Source organism: Phyllostomus discolor, chromosome 8, assembly GCF_004126475.2.
Source record: "Phyllostomus discolor isolate MPI-MPIP mPhyDis1 chromosome 8, mPhyDis1.pri.v3, whole genome shotgun sequence".
Taxonomy (NCBI): Eukaryota; Metazoa; Chordata; class Mammalia; order Chiroptera; family Phyllostomidae; genus Phyllostomus; species Phyllostomus discolor.
This window is the reverse complement of record NC_040910.2, coordinates 48268088-48289159: the sequence shown is the minus strand read 5'-3', so window position 1 is coordinate 48289159 and position 21072 is coordinate 48268088. Positions and strand designations below refer to the sequence as shown.

Here is a 21072-nt window from a genome sequence, read left to right as displayed (position 1 = left end):
GTGACATTCACAAGGTCACCCAGCAGTGCTGCCATGCTGGGACACAACCAACACTCCCTGAGCACCTATGTGCCAGGCAGGTAAAGCCACATACTGTGTGTAGGCAGGTGCCTGTTTGGGCAACAGTCTGGGCTGTGGACTAGAAGGTAACACGAGGGCGGACAGGGTGGCATTTTAAAGGGAGCAGGTCAGGAATAGCCAGAGGAGTGCCTGGGCTGGGGGTGTGGGTGTGATGACAGGGAGAGCAGGGAGGGCTTCCTGGAGGAGAGGCCCTAGCAGGTAGAGCTTGGAAGATGAGAGGTTATTGTACTGCTTTCCCAAGGAGAAGCCACCCCTCCCTTCCCTATCTCTGCCTCAGAAGAGCTCACATCTCGGAAAAGTGCTCCAATCATGCCCCACCACGGCCCTGGGCCCCCCCAGCCGCACACCTTCCCCTCCCCAGTGCCTCCCAAATCTGGCCTCCTCACTCACTGCTCCCCAGATCGGCCCCGCCCTCAGCTCCAAGAAGGGGAACTTGGCAACTGCTCAGTGGGGCATGCAGGCAGCTGTAGGATCAGTAGCAGCTGCCCCTTGTTCCAGGGGCTTCAGTGTCACCAGTCTCCTCTCAGTTCCTGTCCCTGTGGGCCCCTCCCCAGACACGTTCCTGTCTCCCCTAACTCGGCTTGCTCCTCTGCATTCTTATGCTGAGTGGCATGGGGGCCCCTCTGGCACCAAGTGCCACTCTCCCACCCCAGCCCTGTGGACTGCAGTCTCCTGTGTCTGGCTCCCCTTCTCAATGCTGTCTGCCCAGGGCGGGCAGCATTGCTGAATGATGACTGGCTGGATGGTGGCACTCCAAGCAGAGGATGCCAGTAGTGCGAAGGCCTGGAGGCGGGATCTGAATGTTGAGGCAACACCAAGAAACCCCAGGAGAGCAGGTGGTTGCAGGGTATCAGGGAGGGCTTGAGGTTCACAGGCGGTACAGAGTGGGTGCCTGGGCCAAGGGTACACATCTGGCTCCTGAGCAGGCCCAGGCCCCCTCCCCCACCCCGCCGCCGACCTTCAATGCTGCAAGGATATTTTTAGTGTCTGCTCCTGCAGAGGCCGGGCCAGACAGCTGGCAGAAGAGATTTAGGAGAGAGAGGAAAAGAGACACAGAGAAAGAAGGGAAGAGGGGCTGGGGGATGGGGTGGGGAGGAAGACTCCAAGGTGTGAGCTGTTCTAGCATGTACATGGGAAAGGGTCAGAGTCATGTCCTAGACCACAACCCTCAGCCTCTCCGTGTAAATAAAGTTTTATTGGAATGCAGCCATTTCCATGTATTCCGTTACAACAGCGGAGTTGCATCGTCTGGACAGAGACTGTATAGCCCACACCACCAAAAAACATACGATCTGTTTTCTTACAGAAAAAGTTTGCCAACCTCGGGTCAGGGCAAAACTCCCTTTTGCAGGGACTTGTCAGGGGTCATTAGCTGATTTACATGATTTCTGATTCTCCTCCTTCTAGGTACAAGAGGAGCTTCGTACCTCCCAGCTCCTGATTTGCCAGTCATGTGACTTGCTTTGGTCAATTAAATGCTTCCCATTAGAAGCCTTTAGAAGCTCATCCTGATTCACCACCACATGTCCCCTTCCCACCTCACTAGCTAACGCTCCAGGTGGTAGAAGGTCTGTTGAGCTGTGGTGCTGAGGGAGGGCAATGAAACAGCCACCTCAGAAATGTACAAGGTGAGGAAAGACCCACCAAGTACTCAGGGCTTATTAAAGAGGTAATCAAAGTAGAGATTTCTGCACCTGCCACCGGCCCTGTGACTCTGGGCCCTGATTGCCACGGCACTGGTTTGTGTGCCCCTAAATTCCTGTTGAAGCCCAAATCCCCAGTAAGATGGTGTTAGGAGGTGGGGCCTTTGGGAGGTCATCAGCGTTCGAAGAGGCCATGAGGGTCGAGCCCCTTAGGGTGCGATTAGTGCCTTTATAAATAAGGGACTCGGGACAACCTGCTCTCTTGCCTGCCACATGGGGACACAGCAAGAAGGCAACTGTCCACAAGCCAGCAAGAGGCCCTCACCAGAACCCCCTTATGCCAGCACCCTGATCTCAGACTTCCAGCCCTCAGAGAGAATGGTGTCTGCTGCTCACGCTGCCCAACTTGGGGTATCCTTCAAGGAGCCTGAACACACTGAGACCTGGCTGAGACAGGCAGAGGGAATCTGTGCCACAAAACCTTCCGCAGCTGCAGTGATCCGGGCCGCTGTTTCCAGGGAGAAGAGCAGTGTGCTGACCAACTCAGGACATCTGATGGCGTGAGTGTCCTGGGGCTGCTGTCACAAAGTATCACAAACTGGGAGCTTAAAAACACAGGTGTGAGCAGGGTAGGTTCCTGTGTGAGATTCTAGGAGAGGTGGCTTCCTTACCTTCTCTAGCCTCAGGTGCCCTGGCACTCCTTGGCTTGTGGCTGCATCACTCCGACCTCTGCCTCCACCTGCACACAGCTTCCTCCTCTGGGTCTGGGTCTCCCCCTCTGTCCCTTACAATGACACTTGTCACTGGACTTAGAATCACTCTGTCTAGGATGATCTCATCTCAAGATCCTCCACTTACTTACACCTGCAAATACCGTTTTTCCACATCCAAGTCACATTCCCAGGTATCATGAGCCAGGATTCAAACGTGTTTTCTGGAGTCACCGTTCGACCCATTATGGATGGTGTCTTATCTAAAGTTGTATCTAGGAGCTTCCATACATGCAGTGATAAGGGCAGGGGCCCATCAAGAAACTGCTGTTTGCAACTATGGGTTTCAGGTTCTTCTTTATAACACCTTTCTGCAGCTGTGACTTCTGCCACAAGCATCCATTTTCTCCAGGAACAGAGGGCAGCTTTTCTTTTATGGCTTTGGAGCAGAGACTGGGGTTCAAATCTCACTTCAACCACTGACCGGTCTGCATGGAAGGGGTCCAGGCTGCCTTCCTCATCTGGAAAATGGGTTGCTCATTGGCCAGGGTGGGGGGAGGGCTGCGGTCAGCAGCAAGCGCCATTGCCAGCAATCACTACTGGAGAGGCACGCCCTCTGCAATGCCTGACCCAGGAGCCCACATGATGGCAATTGTCCCTTGTGCTGCCAAGTCTCCCATTGGCAGAGGAAACCGAGGCCATGGTGGAGTGGGGAATTTAGTTTATTTCTGATGCAGTGATTCTCAGGACAGTGGCGGATGTGGGCTGAAAGGTCAGTCGGGTGGGGTGGGAACGGGGCAGGGCTAGAACTCCACCTTACAAGCGGGGAAGGCCTCGTCCTGCATGGACACGGTGCTGTTGCTGCCTAGCACCGTGATGCCCAGCGCCTGGTGCCGAGCATGCGTCTCCTCATACCACTCGTGCATGGCCATTGAGTCAAAGGTGGGGATCAGGGTCACCTGCAGGCAGGAAAAATGGACGGGCAGTGAAGGGGTGTGCCCTCTGTCCCCCTGGCCCAGCCCCTGGGCAGCAGAGGCCCTCCTTCTTGGATCACATGTGCTCTGCCTCCGTCATCTCTCTCCTGGATGTCTGCAGCCAGGTGCCAGCTGGTCCCTGAAGTCCCTTCTGTTCCCCAAGTTACCCAAGGACCCTCTCACAACCCAGGAGACCAGGCCATAGCAAGGAGCCCCTCTTCATGCCTCCTACTTTTGGCTCACCCAGGCCTCCCTCCAGCTCCTTGGACACACCAGGCTCACTCCCACCTCCAGGCCTTTGCCCAGGCTGTGCCCCACACCTGGGCTCTCTCCCTGGGCTGCTGTGCAAGCTGTGTGCAAGGCCACAGGTTGCACACTCACATGCTGAGTGGGCAGCCAGGCACCTAGAAGCTCTTCCCAAACTTGCCTCACCCCTCCAGGCTCTGTTTCAAGGCTTCCTTTGGCGATGAGCCCAGCCAGGCCTCTTTTTCAACTGTGTAGGTGCTGCACACCTCACCTGTTCCTCCTGGCCAATTCTTGACAGTGTGGGGTGATTAAGAACTGGGGGTCAGGAGAGATGATCAAACCAGTCCACCTGAGTCCCCACCCAGGCCGCTGCAGATGAATGAGGAAATGAGTATGACAGGGACAGCATTCTGAGAGCTGTGGAGGACTCCTGCATTTGCCCTCCTTTCCTTGTGGACTTCGGGACACAGTTGAGTCTCTCAGCCCCATTCCCACATCTGTGTGGGTTCAACAGGAAAACACTGGGAGGCACTGTCCCTGCCCTGTGCCAAGACTGTCTAAGGCCTGGGGTGGTCACTCACCTTGAGGTCACGGTCCCACTGCTGCTTGCCAGCCAGCAGTGCATCCAGGACGGCCCGCATTCCCTCTTCCTTGTGCTGGTCCTGGCCACTGATGACATAGCAGAGTGCTCGCACCCGCCGGAAGAACTCCTCATTCACCAGGCAGATGCTGCCCCCGCTGGGCAGGTAGGCCAAGTCAAGGTAGACAGGGGAGCCAGGTGAGGCTTCCAACCCGCCTGGCCGGCTGCTAGCTGACCCTGTGGGCAAGAGGGATGGGATTAATTGTGAGCTTCAGGACTGGGAAGGGGCTGAGAATCAGCTCTATTTTCACCTGAATGGCTCCCTTCTGAGCAGGAGGCCTGATCTCACTGTTTTGTGGTTGGTTGACAAGCCCTCCCTGGCATAGACAGTTACTCAATGAACCCTATAAATACCCCTAGCTGCCTCCTCAGTGGCTGGAACCTCCCTGGCTAGTCCCCAGACACAGATATCCTCAGGGTTGGAAGGAGGGGGCAATTATGGAGGGCTTCCTGGAAGAGGAGGTTTTGGCACTTGAACCCTAAAAACAGCTGATGCCCGAAAGGCTCTGCTGCTACTGCAGTATCCATCTGTTTAACTAGGCAAGGGACATTAATCAAACCCTCTTGGGCACCACATCTTGGGGACATGGTGGTGACCAACACAGACAAAAATCACTGCCCACAAGGATGATGGAGAGCCAGAGCTGGTATGAGAGGGATCGAGTTGCAAGGAGACCCAGGACAGGGAGGCCTGGATGGAATCAGAGCCTGTTCAAGGGGGACAAGGCCATCACTTTGGGGTGAGTGAACTCACAATCACTTGATTGAGGTCTTGGGCACAAGAAGCCTGCCAGATGCTCGATGTCTTATAATCATAAACATTGCCCAGTTCAGAGCGTGGGCTCTAAGGGCTACGAGGGGGCATTTGCAAATGAATAAAACCCCTAGCTGGGGCAAGTGGCATTTGTCATTCGAAATTAGACTTGGGCAGTGAAGATACTGCATGGAGCCTCAGGAAGAGACAGCTACTATGGCTATGGAAAGCACAAGGAAGACAGGAACGGTAGGGTTGGAGGGGCAAAGAGAAGATGAGGGGGGCCATAGGCTGGAAAATGGAGGTAGAGGAGGGGCTGGCAACCACCTGCTTTTGTAAACATGGCTTTATTGGAACACCTATTCAGTTACTTACTGAGATGCTGAGTTTGGGACAGAGATGGTCTGGCCTGCAAAGCTGAAAAGTTAACCCTCTGGCCCTTTAAGACACTGTTTGCTGATCTAGCATGGAGGGGAAGAACCCTGAGGGGCCAAGATCATGTCCCTTCCAAAGCAACCAAATGCCCTGGCAGACACAGCCTCAGATGACCCCCAGTCTCTGGGTACCTGCCTTTCCCATGGGCCCTGGGAGGGGCCCCCTCTCTCTGCCACTCTGGTGGGAACCCTAAACCTGCCAAAGGTCATAGGGGCCCATCAGGTGCTTCCCTTGAAATCTGCCCAAGAAAGACAAGAGGTGATAGCTCAGGTGGGCACTGAGGCTCAAAGAGAATTGAGAGACCAGGGTGTCCAGGAGCTGAGGACAGGCCACGCAGGGAGAAAAGCCAGACTTCCATAAGCTCCTGGAGGGCAGGACTACCCCAGGTACCAGATATAGTGCCCAACCCACAAGCAGGTGCTTACTAAACGTGAGCTATAGTTACTATCACTGTTGTCACTGTCATTGCCTCCTCACCAGCCTTCCATATGTAATTCCAGCCCTGCGCTGACCAACACAGCGGATACCACGTACTGCAAAGTGGTGCGTGGAGGCCAAGTGAGCTGGGAGTGTCAAACACATGCCAGGCTCCCCAGACTTAAACTGGAAAAGAGAAGGGGATTTATGTAGTAATTTCTACTGTTGATTACATGTGAAGCATCATCCTTACGTACCAGGAAGGAGTTCTAACATTCAGGAAAGTGCTTTAACATAGTGGGAGAATTCTGGGAGGATAGAACAGTGGGAAACACCAGGAATCTGTCTCCCCACCTAGAGGACAATTGCATTGCAGCTCCTCCCCGTAATGTTGGAGTGACTTCATGGGATTTAAAGGACTGCACACTTCTTCTTCCCCAGCCCCCTCCTTTTCCTGAAAGCCACGTATTTAAGGACTAGGACATTCAAAGGCAACTACGTATATGCAGGAGAACTTAGAAAGTTACCACTCAAGCCCAGGGAAAGGAAGAGGCTGAGATAAGTCCTGAGAACACCTTACATTTACACCACAGGCTGAACCCCACCAGAGACAGCCCATGGTAATCAAACACATAAAAAGCCACAGGAGATTTTCAAGATGGCACCAAAAGAGAAGGAAGCCCTGCTCCTCCCAAGGCCAACCCAAGGTTTTGAAGGCAAAGAAAGCAGTGCTGAAAGGCATCCACAGCCACATACAAAAAAAAAAAATCCACGTCACCCACCTTCTGGTGGCCAAAGATACTGCGACTGCAAAGGCAGCCCGAATATCCTGGGAAAGTGTCCCCAGGAATAACAAGCTTGACCACTGTGCCATCACCATGCTCCCCTGACCACTGAGTCAGCCATGAAGAAAATAGAAGGCAACAGTACGCTTGTGTTCATTGTGGATGTCAAGGCCAACCAGTGCCAGATCAAACAGGCTGTGAAGAAGCTCTATGACACTGATGCAGCCAAGGTCAACAGCCTGACCAGGCCTGATGGAGAGAAGAAGGCTTCTGTCCGACTGGCCCCTGACTATGATGCTTTGGACGTTGCCAACAGAGTTAGGATCATCCAAACTGAGTCTAGCTAGCTAATCTTTAAATACAAAAATTTAACACTGCTAAAAAACCTAGGAAACCCTGGGGAAGGGAATATTTGGATTCCAGAGTTACCACATTATGACATTCAAATGTTCAGTTAAAAAAAGAATCACGGACTTCCGGCCAAGATGGAGGCCTAGGTAGACACACTGTGCCTCCTTACACAACCAAAAGAAGGACAACAACAATTTAAGTTAACAAAAAACAACTGGAACTGACAGAAAAGCAAACTGTATGGAAGTCCGACAACCAAGGAGTTAAAGAGGAAACGTTCATCCAGACCAGTAGGAGGGGCGGAGACGGGCAGCTGGGCAGAGAGGACTCATGGCAAGGTGGCGGATTGTGGAGGGGCGTGCAAGGCTGCAGGTGGCTGGCAAGGCAGCGTATCGCAGATGGGGCGGTCCCACATTCGCATGCAGATAAACCGGGAGGAACAACTGGGGAGCAGGACAGACCATACAACCCAGGGCCCCAGCTCGGGGAAATAAAGCCTCAAACCACTGATTGAAAACACCTGTGGGGGTTGAGGTGCCAGCGGGAGAAACTCCCAGCCTCATAGGAGACTTCGTTAGAGAGACCCACAGGGTCCTAGAATGTATACAAACCCACCCACATGAGAATCAGCACCAGAAGGGCCCACTTTGCTTGTGGGAAGCAGGGGAAGTGACTGAAGGCTGGCAGAGCACAGAGCAAGCACCATTATTCCCTATCAGACCCCTTCCCCACATACACTGTCACAACACAGTGACATGGGTTACCCCGCCCAGGTGAATACCTAAGGCTCCACCCCTCACTACGTAACAGGTGTGTCAAGACAAAAAAAATGGCACAAACAAAAGAACAGATCAAAGCTCCAGAAAAAATACAACTAAGCAATGAAGAGACAGCCAACCTATCAGATGCACAGTTCAAAACACTGGTGATCAGGATGCTCACAGAACTGGTTGACTTTGGTCTCAAATTAGATGAAAAAAATGAAGGCTATGCTAAATGAAATAAAGGAAAATGTACAGGGAACCAATAGTGATGGGAAGGAAACTGGGACTCAAATCAACAGTGTGGACCAAAAGGAAGAAAGAAACAACCAAACAGAAAAGAAGGAAGAAACAGGAATTCAAAAAAATGAAGAGAGGCTTAGGAACTTCCAGGACATCTTTAAATGTTCCAACATCCAAATTATAGGGGTACCAGGAGGAGAAGAGGAAGAGCAACAAGTGGAAAATTTATTTGAACAAATAATGAAGGAGAACTTCCCCAAATGGCAAAGGAAACAGAATTCTAGGAAGTTCAGGAAGCTCAGAGTCCCAAAGAAGTTGGACCCAAGGAGGAGCACACCAAGGCACATCATAGTTACATTACCCAAGATTAAAATGAAGGAGGGAATCCTAGAACCAGCAAAAGAAAAGGAGAGTTACCTACAAAGGAGTTCCCATAAAACTATCAGCAGATTTCTCAAAAGAGACTTTACAGACAAGAAGGGGCTGGAAAGAAGTATTCCAAGTCATGAAAGACAAGGACCTACGTCCAAGATTGCTCTCTCCAGCAAAGCCTTCATTTAGAATGGAAGGGCAGATAAAGTGCTTCCCAGACAAGGTCAAGTTAAAGGAGTTCATCATCACCAGGCCCTTATTATATGAAATGTTAAAGGGATTTGTCTAAGAAAAAGAAGATAAAGAATATGAACAGTAAAATGACAGCAAACTCACAATCATTAACAACCACACCTAAAACAAAAACAAAAGCAAACAACTAGAACAGGAACAGAAACACAGAAATGGAGATCACATGGAGAGTTATCAACAGGGGAGTGGGAGGAAGAGAGAGGGGGAAAAGGTACAGAGAATAAGTAGCATAGATAGTAGGTAGAAAATAGACAGGGGGAGGGTAAGAATAGTATGGGAAATGTAGAAGCTAAAGAACTTGTATGTATGACACATGGACATGAACTAAAGGGGGGGAATGTGGGTGGCAGGGGGTGTGCAAGACAGAGGGGAGTAAAGAGGGAAAATGGGACAACTGTAACAGCATAATCAATAAAATATATTTTTTTAAAAAGCTGGGAAAAAAAGAATCACAAGGTACACAATGAGCCAGGAGTGTATGGACCATTCAAAGGAAAAACAAGAAATCAACATAAACTGCCCTGACAAAGACTGGGTGGCAGACTTACTAGACAAAAACTTCAAAACAACTGTGTGAAAGATCATCAAAGAACTAAAGGCTGATGTGGGGGGAAAATAGAGAAAACAATGTATGAACAAAACAGAAAATCAATGAGATAGAAAAAATAAAAAGGAAAGTCTGTAGCTGAAAAAAATAGCTGAAATGAAAAAAATCACTAGAGGGATTCTGTTTAAAATTTGAATAGCAGAAAAATCAGTGATGTTGGTGTAATGATAATGGAAGTTATTGAGTCTGAAGAACAGAAAGAAAAGGTTAAAAAGAGTGAACATAGTCTAAGAAACCTGTGGGACACCAAGAAGAGAAAAAGGGGCAGAAAGATAAAAAAAAGAAAAAAAGCCCATTCTGGCTGGTATGGCTCAGTGGATTGAGCACCAGTGTGTGAATCAAAAGGTCGCTGGTTCAATTCCTAGTCATAGCAATGTCTGGGTTACAGGCCAGGATCCCAATAGAGGGTGTGTGAGAAGCAACCAATCAGTGCATCTCTAGCACACTGATGTTTCTCTCTCTTCCTTCCCTTCTCTCTCAAAGTAAACAAAATCTTTAAAGAGCCCCAAATTTCCCATATTTGATGAAAGACATGAACATAAACATCCAAGAAGCTTAATGAATTCCAAGTAGAATAAACTCAGAGACCCACAGTGAGAATCATTACAATCAAACTGTAGAAAGCAAAGATGAAGAGAATCTGAGAGAAAGTGGCGCTAAAGGGGAAGTTTATAGCTATAAACTTACATTTAAGAGCTTTTATTTAAAAAGAATATCTCAAGTCAACTACCTAACTTTACAACTTAAGGAACTACAAAAAGAACAAAGTAAATCTAAAGCCAGCAAAAGAAAGGAAATAAAAATTAGGGCAGAGACCAATAAAATAGAAAATAGAAAAACATAGAAGCAATAAATTAAAAGTCGGTTTTTAAAAAAGACTGGCAAAATTGACAAATCCTTAGCTGGACTAAGAAAAAAAGAGAGAAGACTCGAATTAGTAAGATTTAAAAACAAAATCAATGGAATAGAATAAAGAGTCCCCAAATAAACCCTCACATATATGGCTAAATGATTTTTTGACAAAAGTGCCAAGACTATTCAATAGGGGAAAAAATAGACTTTTCAACAAATGGTGCTGGGAAACATGCAAAAAAAAAAAAAAAGGAAGTTGAACCCTTGTTTTAACATCATATTTAAAAACTAACTAAAAATTGAGCCCTGGCTGGTGTGGCTCAGTGGATTGAGTGCCAGCCTGTGAACCAAGGGGTCGCTGGTTCGATTCCCAGTCAGGGCACAAGCCTGGGTTGTGGGCCAGGTCCCCAGTGGGGAAGCATGCATGAGGCAACCACACATAGATGGTTTTCTCCCTCTCTTTCTCTTTCCCTTCCCTTATCTCTAAAAATAAATGTTTTAAATTAAAAAATAACTCAAAATTGATCAAAGAGATAGATAATTTAAGAGCTAAAACTATAAAACTCTTAGAAGTAAATATAAGGCAAAAGTCTCATGATACTGGGTTTTGCAATAATTTCCTGCATATAACACCAAACACATAGGCAACAAAAGAAAAAAGACAAACTGGACTTTATGTTGAAAAAAAGGAAAAACTTTTGTGCATCAAAGGGCGCTCTCAACAGATTAAAAGGGCAACACAGGGAATGGGAGGAAATATTGTAAATCATATATTTGATAAGGGATTCATATCCAGAATGCAAAGCAAATGCTCACTACTCAACAAGAAAAACACAAACCCCATTAAAAAATGGGCAAAGGACTTAAGTAGATGTTTCTCTAAAGATATAAAAATGATCAAGGAGCAGATGAAAAAATGTTCAATATCATTATTCATCAGGGAAACACAAATCAAAACTACAAGATACCATTTCACACCCATTGGAATGGCCACTATAAAAAAAAAAAAAACCAGAATGAAGTGGCAAAAGAAAATAACTACTCGTGTATCCACGAGTTTCTATTTCCATAGAAAATATATATTGACAAAAGATGAAGGCAAAGACAACTCTCAGATGAAGAAAAATGACCAGTTGTTAGCATACCTGCTATAATGAGAAATGCTCAAAAAAGTTTAAAAATGCTCACCCAAATATGTTTATTGATTTTTAGAGAGGGAGGAAGGGTGAGAGTGAGATAGACAGAGAGAGAAAGAGAGAGAGAGAGAGAGAGACATTGACTGGTTGCCTCCCATACATGTCCCCATTGGAGACTGAACCCACAACCTAGATATGGGCCCTGATCCGGTATCAAACCTGCAAACTTTTTGCATATGGGACGATGCTCCAATGAACTGACCCACCTGGTCAGGGCTCAAGAAAGTTTTTTAGGCTGGAAGGAAGTAATAGCAGGGAATAACAGGAAGGGAAACTTAGGGAATGAAGGAGAAACATAAATGGTAAATGTATCCTCTTTTTTCTTTTTAAAGATTTTATTCATTCATTCATTCATTCATTTATTTTTAGAGAAAGGAAGAGAAGGAACAGGGGGAAAGATCAACGTGTGGTTGCCTCTCATTCACCCTCTACTGGTGACCTGGCCCACAACCCAGGCATGTGCTCCAAGGGGGAATCGAACCATCAACCATTTGGTTTGCAGTCCCATGCTCAATCCACTGAGCCACACCAGCCAGGGTGGTAAATGTATCCTCTTAATTCTTTTAAACATGTGTAACTATTGAGAGTAAACATTGTAACAGTATCTGGTCAGGTTTTCAATGTATGTAGACATAGTTCACATAACTAATACAAAAGGGGAGGGTAAAAGGATCTATATGGTTGTAAGGCTTCTACACCTTACTTGATAAAATATTAACTATACATAGACTATAAACTGTTCTGACTCTGTTCATTTCATCTTTTTCATCCAAAGTCTAAAAATCCTCCATTTGGTATCTATGGCAGCTTCCCAAACTGTCTTTGTACAGACACAGATGTAAACAAAGCTGACTCCATCTTTGTGTGCCCCGATTTCTTCTGAATTTCCATGTTTGGAAAGTGACTGACTAGCTCAGCCAGTGCCAAAGCCTCATAATTACTGATCAGTTGTGTCCTATAAGCTTACACAATGTAACCATAAAGATTCCTGTCAGTGAATGGCCAGAATGGCAGAGCACCTGAGATGGTATCAAACCAGGTGCTGGTGTCAGTTGTAAGCAATCATCTGTCATAAGACCACCAGGAGATCTGGTCCCTTTGTCCTGTCAGTAATTAGTTCAGCTGCACTATAAAACATTTACTGTAATGACTGTCTAGCAGTGGAGGTTATCTGAACAGATTGTGGGGTCACCTACTCTGATCCATTGTTCCTGTAATTCACAGGAAGACTGGGAGCCATGTGCACCCCAAAATGAAAAAAAATTTTAATGCAGCAATTCCACTTTTGCATTGATCTCAAGGAATTTAAAGCAGGGTCTCGAAGAGATGTTGCACATCCATGTTCAGAGCAGCATTATTTACAGCAACCAGAAGGTGGAAGCAACCCAAGTGGCCATGGAAGGATGAATAAACAGAAACGTGGTCAGTCCGTCTACACCATGGAGTATTATTCAGCCTTAAAAACGAAGATTCTGACACCTGCTACATCATGGATGAACCATGAGGACATTATGCTGAGTGAAATAAGCCAGTCACCGAAAGGATAAATATTGTGATTCCACTTCCAAGAGGTCCCTAGGGGAGTGAGACTCCGAGAGACACAAAGGATTGTGGGTGCCAGGGGCTGAGGGGTGGAGGGAGAAATAGGGAGTTAGTATTTAATGGGGACAGTTTCAATTATTCAAATAAAGGGAGATCTGGAGATGGTGGCGGAGGCTACACAACATGAATGTACTTATTGCCACCGATCTGGACCCTTCTTAAAAACGCTAAGGTGGTAAACGTCATGTTCGGTGTATCTCACCACAATTAAGAAAAACTGGGAAAGGCTGGCATAGCAGGCTAGAGACTGCTGTCCTTAGGAAGCCTGCTTACCAGGCCGGCCCAGGGTGGCTCCTCAGAAGATATCAGAAGGGCTCCCAGTGCTCTATAAACGATAAGGGTGGCTCTCCAATCCCACAGTGTTTGTACACCAACGTGGCTGAGACTGAGCACAAGTTTCCCCCTTTCCAGGGAGTCTGGAACTGTGGCACAAGCCAGGCTGAGGTGCTGATGTGACCAGCCCCCAAAAGAAACCCTGCAGCCAAGTCTCTAATGGGCTACTTCTCCCATGTCATCACTGTTTGTTGCTCAAGAATTAAGCACACAGTGTGGCTCCACAGCAAGAGGACTCTAGAAGCTTGTGCCTGGCTCCCCAGGGACACCCAGGACTGGGCACAGGGAGCTAGAGGGCCCTCCCCCGAGTCTCTTCTCTCTGCAGATCCTGCTGTGTCCTCCCATACATTGCAGCCAGTACAGCTGGATCCTCCTAGCCAATCACCAACCTGGTCTTGGTCTTAAGAACCTCAACACAAATGGTTGCGTAAAATATACTGTTAATTTCACTTGTTTCTTTGCACATGCTGTGGCACTGTGGCTACCAGCAGGTCCGGACGACATCATGTGTTTCCATTGACAGCACCGCTGGAGCAACTGGGAACTGCCAAGTGCTTGAGCAGTGAGGCCAGAGCTTCCATACTGAGGAAACTGAGGCCCAGAGACAGTGGCAGGTGTAACTAAGGCCACACAGCACTAAGGACAGGACTCGGGCTGGTAACCCACTGTAGGTTTCCAGACCCCAGGTACTTACCTGATGGGCCCCGAGTGGTCGTCTTGGGGACTGAGGGCTTTCTGGACAGGGGTGCCCGACCTCCCTTGTCACTGGACTCGCTCCGGGCGCTGAGTGGCCGACTGGCCCGGTTCGCACTAGCCTGCCCCTTAGTCTTGGCAGTGGTCACTGGAGTGGCTTTGGGGGCGGCAGTGCTGAGGTTCGGGCGGGTCAGGGATTTCCGGGTACGGCTGAGGCCCTCTGTCCGCCGGGCCTGTTCAGGGGGCAACAGCTCGGGGTCCACCATGCAGATGCTGGGTGGGGTGGGCAGCGGTGGGGGAACCTTGAGGGGGTCGGGCAATGGGTTGTGGCGAGGGACCCCAAAGCCCTCCATGTCCTCATCTGAGTCCGCAGTGCCAGGGACAGCAGGCAGAGGGTCTGAGTCAGACAGCGTGGGCAGGGACTCACTGACGGATGTAGGCGGTGTCTCCTCGGCACCTGGAGCGCCTGCCCGCTCCTGGGACCGGACGCTGCTGTCATTGGAGCTGCCGGGGGATGTGGGGGCTGGTGCCATGGGCATGGCCTTGCGGTGCTCAAACTCACAGGGTGACACGAGGCACAGGTCCACGTCATGCGGGGAGGCCGAGCGTCGCACACGAGGGCCTCGAAGTGGGAGACTCAGCCCTGCCTCGCTCATGGGGACAGGGGGCGGTGGCAGTACCTGCTCAAAGGAGACGGACAGGGACTCATCCACCTCTGTGGAGTGCGGGGAACCTACCTCAGCAGGCAGGGAAGGTGTGGTCACTGTGGGGGAGGCATCTGGCCCCACCTCCCCACCCCGCAGAGGGCTCAGTGACAGCTGCCTACCGCCCTCAGCTGGGCCCTGCTGGGCTCCAGCTGGTGAGGGGGTGTGCGGTGGGGAGGTGCCACTGGCCACCAGCTGCTCCTGAGTCTTTAGGCTGCTACTGTCCTCCCCTGTGGGGCTCAGCCCCAGTTCCAGGCTGCTCCCTTGGCTGGGTGTGGCCACCAGCTGGGGGACAGGAGAACTGCAGGCCTCTGTGGGGGGGCTTGCCTCTCCACACCGGAAGCTGGGGGTGCTGTGGGGCCCATTAGCTGCCAATGGGACACCTGGGCGGTGACTGTTGGGTGCTTTTCGGGGCTTGGAGGCTGCCTGGACACCCGCCTTCTTGCCGCTGACCAGAGTAGAGGGTACCCGGTTCAACTCCCTGGGCTGGGTCCGAGCAGTGCTTGGCTTGGGGTCCTTCTTCACCTCTCGGGGATGCTTAGCTTCCTTCTCAGCCCTGCGAGGGGCCTCTGCCCGTGATGGCTCCTTTCGGGCCACCCCAGGGCGCTCCTGGGCAGGCCTGGCAGGCAGTGTAGTCCGGCCCTCTCTCCTCAAGCTGTCCCGGGAGCCCACACTTTCTTTGCTCTCGGTACGCCGAGGCCCTGCCAGGTCTTGGGGGGTTACCACGGGCTCCCGCAAGAAACCCAAGTGCTGTAGGCGGACCAGGCTATCGAGGAGGCGGGCAGGTGGTGTGCAGCCAGGGAACAACACACGCACCACTTTCTCAGTGGGGCCTGTGGGATGCCACACCAGCAGGGCACACACAGATGCCAGTGTGCGTTCAGCACCAGCCGAGGGCGGGTGTAGCACATACATGTCCAGCCGGCCGACACCCATTTTCTGGAAGAGCACAGTGGGCTCAGCTGGCATGGATCCACGGCTCAGGGGTAGGGGCTCTATGCCCAGCCGAGCCAGAAGGCTACAGGCCAGCTCCGCCTCATCCTCACCGCGCACCAAACGAGAGGTGGCCCCTCGGGCATTGAGGAACACAACACCCAGGCCTGGCGAGACGAGCCTGCGCAGCCTGTCATCCCCAGAGCCCCCATCGACTGCTGCCTCCTCACGCTCTGCCAGCTTGCGTCGCAGCAGGCTGTTGAGGCCCGGGAGGCTGTCGGCACCTGCATGTGTCACCAGAACCGCGTCCACCCTGTCCAGGTGCCGCACTAGCTTCCAGAAGCTTGACTTGGGGTTTGAGCCACCATTGACCAGCATGGTGAAGCCATTGACAGCAAAGAAGGCGGCATCCCCAAGGCCACCGGGGAATATGTAGCAGCAAGGCCGGGCGAGCCTAAGGAAGCCCACGGATGCTGGTGGCTCAAGCAGCTCGAAGGGGGACGGCAATTCCAGGGACTCAGCCACGTACTCCAGGAACTCACGCAGACCCTCAGAGGCCGGCCGCTGCACTGGTGGGTTCAGCTGCAGCCGGAGCCCACCCTGGAGGCCAGGCACTTCGGGTGCCAACTGGGCCCAGTCTCCGAGGGTTGGGCAAGTAATGGTGAGCTTGGGCGGGTCTGCAGACGGGGGCGCAGCATCCAGGAGATCCCGGATCTGCAGAGGTGGAAAATGGTTAAGGGGCCACCTGGAGCCAGGCAACACCCAGCACCTTGGGAAAACTGGACAAGGACACCCCTGTCCTGCTACCTGGGGCTGCGAGGGTTACTTGTCACTCTCAGGACAAAAACCCAGTCCTCCCCAAGTCCTGCCTCGCCCTTTGCCCCCCTCCCGACTTCCTGCCTTCTCTCACTCTCCTGGTCCCAGGGCCTTTGCACTTGCTATTCCCTCCAGGGAAGCCTTCCCTGCCCTCTCACTGCCTCTTCTCTCACCATGGTTACATCACTCACTACAGGTTATATCGCTCACTACAACATAAACCTGTGGTTTTCACAGGTGTGTCTGCCCCACTCAGACTAAGGACTCTAGAGGTGAAGCTGGGGTGCCACTTGAAGCCTCCGGGACGTCTGTTAACCCACAGGACCACCCCTGTAGTGGGCGATGAAACTGCCCTGACAACAGGAGGGATACATGTCACCACCATCCTTCCACAGAGGAGAAGACAGGGCTCCAGACAGCAGGTCATTGGGGAACGAGCCAGGATGCAGAGCCGCAGGGGCCGGGTGGGGAGGAGGAAGCTTACCTCTCTGTCCCCCAGGACCTGGAGGAAGTGGCGGGGCGAGAAGCCCCCAGTCTGGAGCAGCAGCTCCCCTGTCTCTTCCAGGCAGGGCCCAGCCAGCACCAGAAGCTTGTAAGGCGCAGGGTCTAGGAGAAGGTTCCGGAGCTGAGGGAGGGGGAGAATGTTCAAAGCCCTATTCTGCATGGTGACATAACCAGCATCACACTTTGGGGTGGCCCCCAACCACAAATGTATATATAACCACCCCACTCCGGTCTCCACCGCACAGCCAGGCCAGTGCTTGACTAGAAGCCAGAAATTGTAGCCTCTCTGCCTCCTGCTGCCCAACTCCTACCCAAAACCCCTTCTCATCCTAAAACATCTGGCTCCAGTGACCTCTCCTCCTAAAAGTCCTCTATACCCTTTCAGGGCTTCCTTAAGCCCACCTCTCTCTACGGCCCAACCACAAGGCCATGGGGCTGGCTGTCTCCTGAGCCCCTCGAGGGAGTATTTTTGATGACAGGAATCAACCTGTACAAGGGTCTCTACAGGGGTGTCCTGGGGCTCTATCATGTTCATCTTTCTCATAGATAATTGGGAGAAGGATACAGACATCCGCAAACTAGAAGTATTAAAAAGTCAGTTCAGCCCTGGCTGGGGTAGTTCAGTAGACTGAGCACAGACCTGTAAACCAAAGGGTCACCGGTTCAATTCCCAGTCAGGGCACATGCCTGGGTTGCAGGTCAGGTCCCCTGTAGGGGGTGCGTGAGAAGCAACCACACACTGATCTTTCTCTCTCTTTCTCCTTCCCTTCCCCTCTCTAAAAATAAATAAAGTCTTTAAAAAACACACAACTAATTGAGACAACTAGTAGGGCCCAGCCAGAGGGAACATACAAATTGTAACCATCAGTCAGATCCCACCTCCCCACCTCCAGATCTTTCCTATCCCATTCCGTCCTCCCAGACTCGGGCATTTGGGGGAATGGGGAAGGCTTCCTGGGGAAGAGGCACTGCTGCTGGGTGCAGAGAGGATTTCAGACAGCACGAAGTCAGGGACATAGGAGATCAGGATGGGGAACGGCATTGGTCTCTGCAGCCCACTCCCTCCAGGAGCTGACTGGTCCCTACCTCATCACATAGGGACTTCTCTGATGGGTTCAGAAGGACCAGGGTCTCCAGGGTGTCTCCTCGGTGGTGCAGGCTGCGTTGACCTGTTGGAGAATTGGATCCTGTTTGTTCGGAGCTGGGCCATGTGCGTAGGGTCAGGCTGTCCAGGGTCAAACCCTGCCTTCCTGTGTGAGCCCAGGCAGCCACAAGCCCCTCCAGGATCTATTTCCCAGGAACCCCAGCCAGACAGAGCTAGCCTACATGGTAGTGCCACAGGTCAGGATGAGGCAAGAACAGGAAGCCTACCTCAGCGGGCCTCCCACTGGAAACTGCAGTGGCAAGGGCCATCACTGCTTATAAGGCCCAATTCACAGCTGTCAGCCCTGTGGGGGATGCCACATCACCCCTGTTTTATAGGCAAGGAGCCTGAGTCCAAGGAGAGCCAATGACGGAACAACATGGGTCCTGAGGCAGGACTGTGGGGAGACAGGGAAGTGGCAGATGGGCCTGGAATGAGGGGCAGCAGCAGGATTCCCAGGGCTGGGAGGCCTCATGAGCCACAAGACAAGAGTGGGGTTGGTTCTTGGATCCCAACCTTAGTCTATTCCATGGAGCCCAGTTGTGCTTCCAATATGGAGCATCAGGCCTGGAGGCTAGAGAGGCAATCACCCTCCAGGGCTAATGTGTGTGCTTCTTATCACACACCTGGATATTGCTCCATTCCAGTGGGGAAACCAAGGCACAGAGAGGGGAAGTAGCCTCTGAGGTCACACAGAGCCGACCGGATTTCCAGTACCCCCATCCCATGAGGGGTCAGGAAACCACCCAGAGCTGCTGGGACAATGAGGAGACTGGTCACTTCCTTCCCCTCCCACAGCAGCCTGGAGGTGACTCAAGGGCTGGTTGAGGGGAGGGGGGCTGCAGGGCTGGCTGAGGTGGGGAAGCTGTAGGCGACACCCAGGCCCCGCCCAGCAGCTGCTGCTCTGTTACCACAGAATTGCCAAGGAGCCACAGACTATGCGGGGCTGCCGCAGGCACCCCAAATCCCTCCCAGATCTTGCACCTTTCTCAGCTCCCCATCTACTAGGTACCTGTTGTATATCCAACCCTGTGCAGGGATCAGTGCCACAAACCAGACATACTCTCTGCCACATGAAGCCCACACTCCATCTGCCCGCCCAGCAGCCCTTCACTTTCCAAATGTCCTGTTCCTTTGCCTCGGCCCTTCCCTCCACCTAACACAACAGTCCTGGATGCTTCTCCTCCTAAAAGCCCCCCCATCACAGGCCCCCCTGGCCCCCACATGTTAGCTGCCTCATCTGTCAAATAAGGACAAAAACATGAGTACCTGCCTCATGGACTGTGGATAACCAAGGGAGACACCTCTGGGTCAGGGTCTGCCCCTGCTCCACACTCAGCAGAGCTCAGGTGGATTAGTACTCTTGTTTAGACAATCAGAGAGCACTCGCCCAGTGGACACAAAAGGGAAGCAACCGGGGCACACAGGGTCTCCAGTCTCACCTTTTACGATGTTGGAGAAGGTGGCTGAGTGCCGAGACACAAACACCTTGAGCTGCTCATCCAGGCTGCAGACGCCAGGGTCAATGTCCCAGGACCTGAGGCCTAATGGGTGAAGGGGAATTGAATTGAGGTGGGAAAATCAGACCCCTCCCCTAACCTGCCCCTGCACCTTGATCAGCTCTGTCATTTCCTTCCCTCCAGCACCTGCCCCGGCCCCACCACAGCTCATGCTCCTGCACACTACCAGACACATTCCTACCTCTGGGCCTTGGCTCCAGCTGCTCCCACTGTCTGCAGGCCCCCTTTACCATCCAGACACCATGCAAGCTTAAAACTGGTTGTCTCCTCACTCACCTTGGGTCCACCCCCACCCCTCGCCACCCCCACACAGTTAGCCCTGTGACAGCAGGGCTGAGCCTCTAGTCTTCCCCACCCAGTGCTCTGCAGGGGAACATTTTCCAGCCTTCTGAACCCAGTGTGCTGTCGCCCCACTTTACAGGGGGTGGACCCCAGGCCCTGCCCATTGGAGAGATGAATGCCCTCCAGCCATGGTGTGGGATGCACGCACGCCAAGTGTGGTGTGCCAAGTGACTGCAGGTTAACTGAGCCTTGCAGGTGCACCTATGACTCACCTTTCCTGGTGCCAAATCCCATGGATAGGCCGCACCCGCCCACACCCCAATTAGCAGTTCCTCGTGGAGCCATGGAAAGTGGGCCCCGGGGCTCCAGGCTCGGCCTCCCCATCTCTGCTCCTCCCTCCAGGACATTCAGGCTGCTAAACACCCGGGAATTCCAGGCGACGCCGCCCTCCCCTTGGCCGGCCCTGCGGGCGGGAAGTGGAGCTGTCGCCTGTGTTGCTCAATCGCACCGGTCCCAGAGCCAGGACAAGCCCATTCAACGGTTTGCACCCGGGTCCGGGCAGAGGAGCCCAGACCAGGGCGAACCCCTACGGTCTCGGCCCGAGCGGTCCAACTAATAGTGAGGGGATCTGAGCCCCCGACCCCTGGATCTCCACGCCCAGTCTACTGGACGCCCGGCCCCGGCCCCCGCCCGCTGAATTTCGCTACCTCCTGCCCCGATCCCCCGGCCCCGGCTCCATGGAATCAGCCTCCCCCAATCCCAGCAGTGCCCCCACCCGGGGCCCCCGCCCCATCCCCCACCCGGGCCGCCCCACCCTTGCCATCCCATTCCCGCCCCACCTCGTTCGAGCTCCTCCAGCACGTAGTTCAGCAGCCCCGGGCAGCTGCACTCGCCACCCACCACGAGCAGCAACGAGCTCGGTGCCTGAGCCGCCCAGGGCCCGGCCGCCACTGCAGCCGCCACCACCTCTGCTGCCGCCATCTTCGCACCGCCCTGAGGCTTGGAGAGCCCGCCCACTGGCCCCGCCCCTTAAAGGGGCCTCACCGGAAACGGGGACAACCCAGCTCGGAAGTTTCCCTTGCACAGGTTTTGTGCCCCCTACCGGCCCCTAGAAGTCGTGGAAGCTGGTGCCGACTTTTGGGTCTTCGCTTTGCACCTGCCAAACGACCATCATCCATCCACCTATCCACCCATACACCCATCCATTCATCCAACCGGTCAA

At 52.3% G+C, this 21072-nt stretch overlaps 1 protein-coding gene and 1 pseudogene across 1 annotated transcript; one reads left to right on the top strand and one right to left on the bottom strand.

Moving 5' to 3' along the window:
* Window positions 1–1255: 1255 nt before the first annotated feature.
* Window positions 1256–20859, bottom strand: MAP1S (microtubule associated protein 1S). Its single transcript, XM_028519913.2, has 7 exons — window positions 20690–20859; window positions 19491–19592; window positions 17991–18073; window positions 16885–17025; window positions 13949–16298; window positions 4236–4471; window positions 1256–3393 (listed from the first exon to the last, which is right to left on the bottom strand). The coding sequence occupies exons 1-7, from the start codon at window positions 20829–20831 to the stop codon at window positions 3238–3240; spliced, it is 3210 nt and encodes a 1069-aa protein (XP_028375714.1). The 5' UTR covers window positions 20832–20859; the 3' UTR covers window positions 1256–3237.
* Window positions 6134–7191, top strand: LOC118502019 (annotated as a pseudogene).
* Window positions 20860–21072: the final 213 nt, after the last annotated feature.

Excerpts from the sequence above, each read along its gene's own strand:
- MAP1S (XM_028519913.2), bottom strand. The coding sequence starts at position 20,831 with ATGGCGGCAGCAGAGGTGGTGGCGGCTGCAGTGGCGGCCGGGCCCTGG. Across the intron at positions 19,593-20,689 it reads GCTGGAGGAGCTCGAACGAG|GCCTCAGGTCCTGGGACATT; the intron begins GTGGGGCGGGAA and ends TTCACCCATTAG. Across the intron at positions 4,472-13,948 it reads GACCACTCGGGGCCCATCAG|GGTCAGCTAGCAGCCGGCCA; the intron begins GTAAGTACCTGG and ends TCTTGCCCACAG.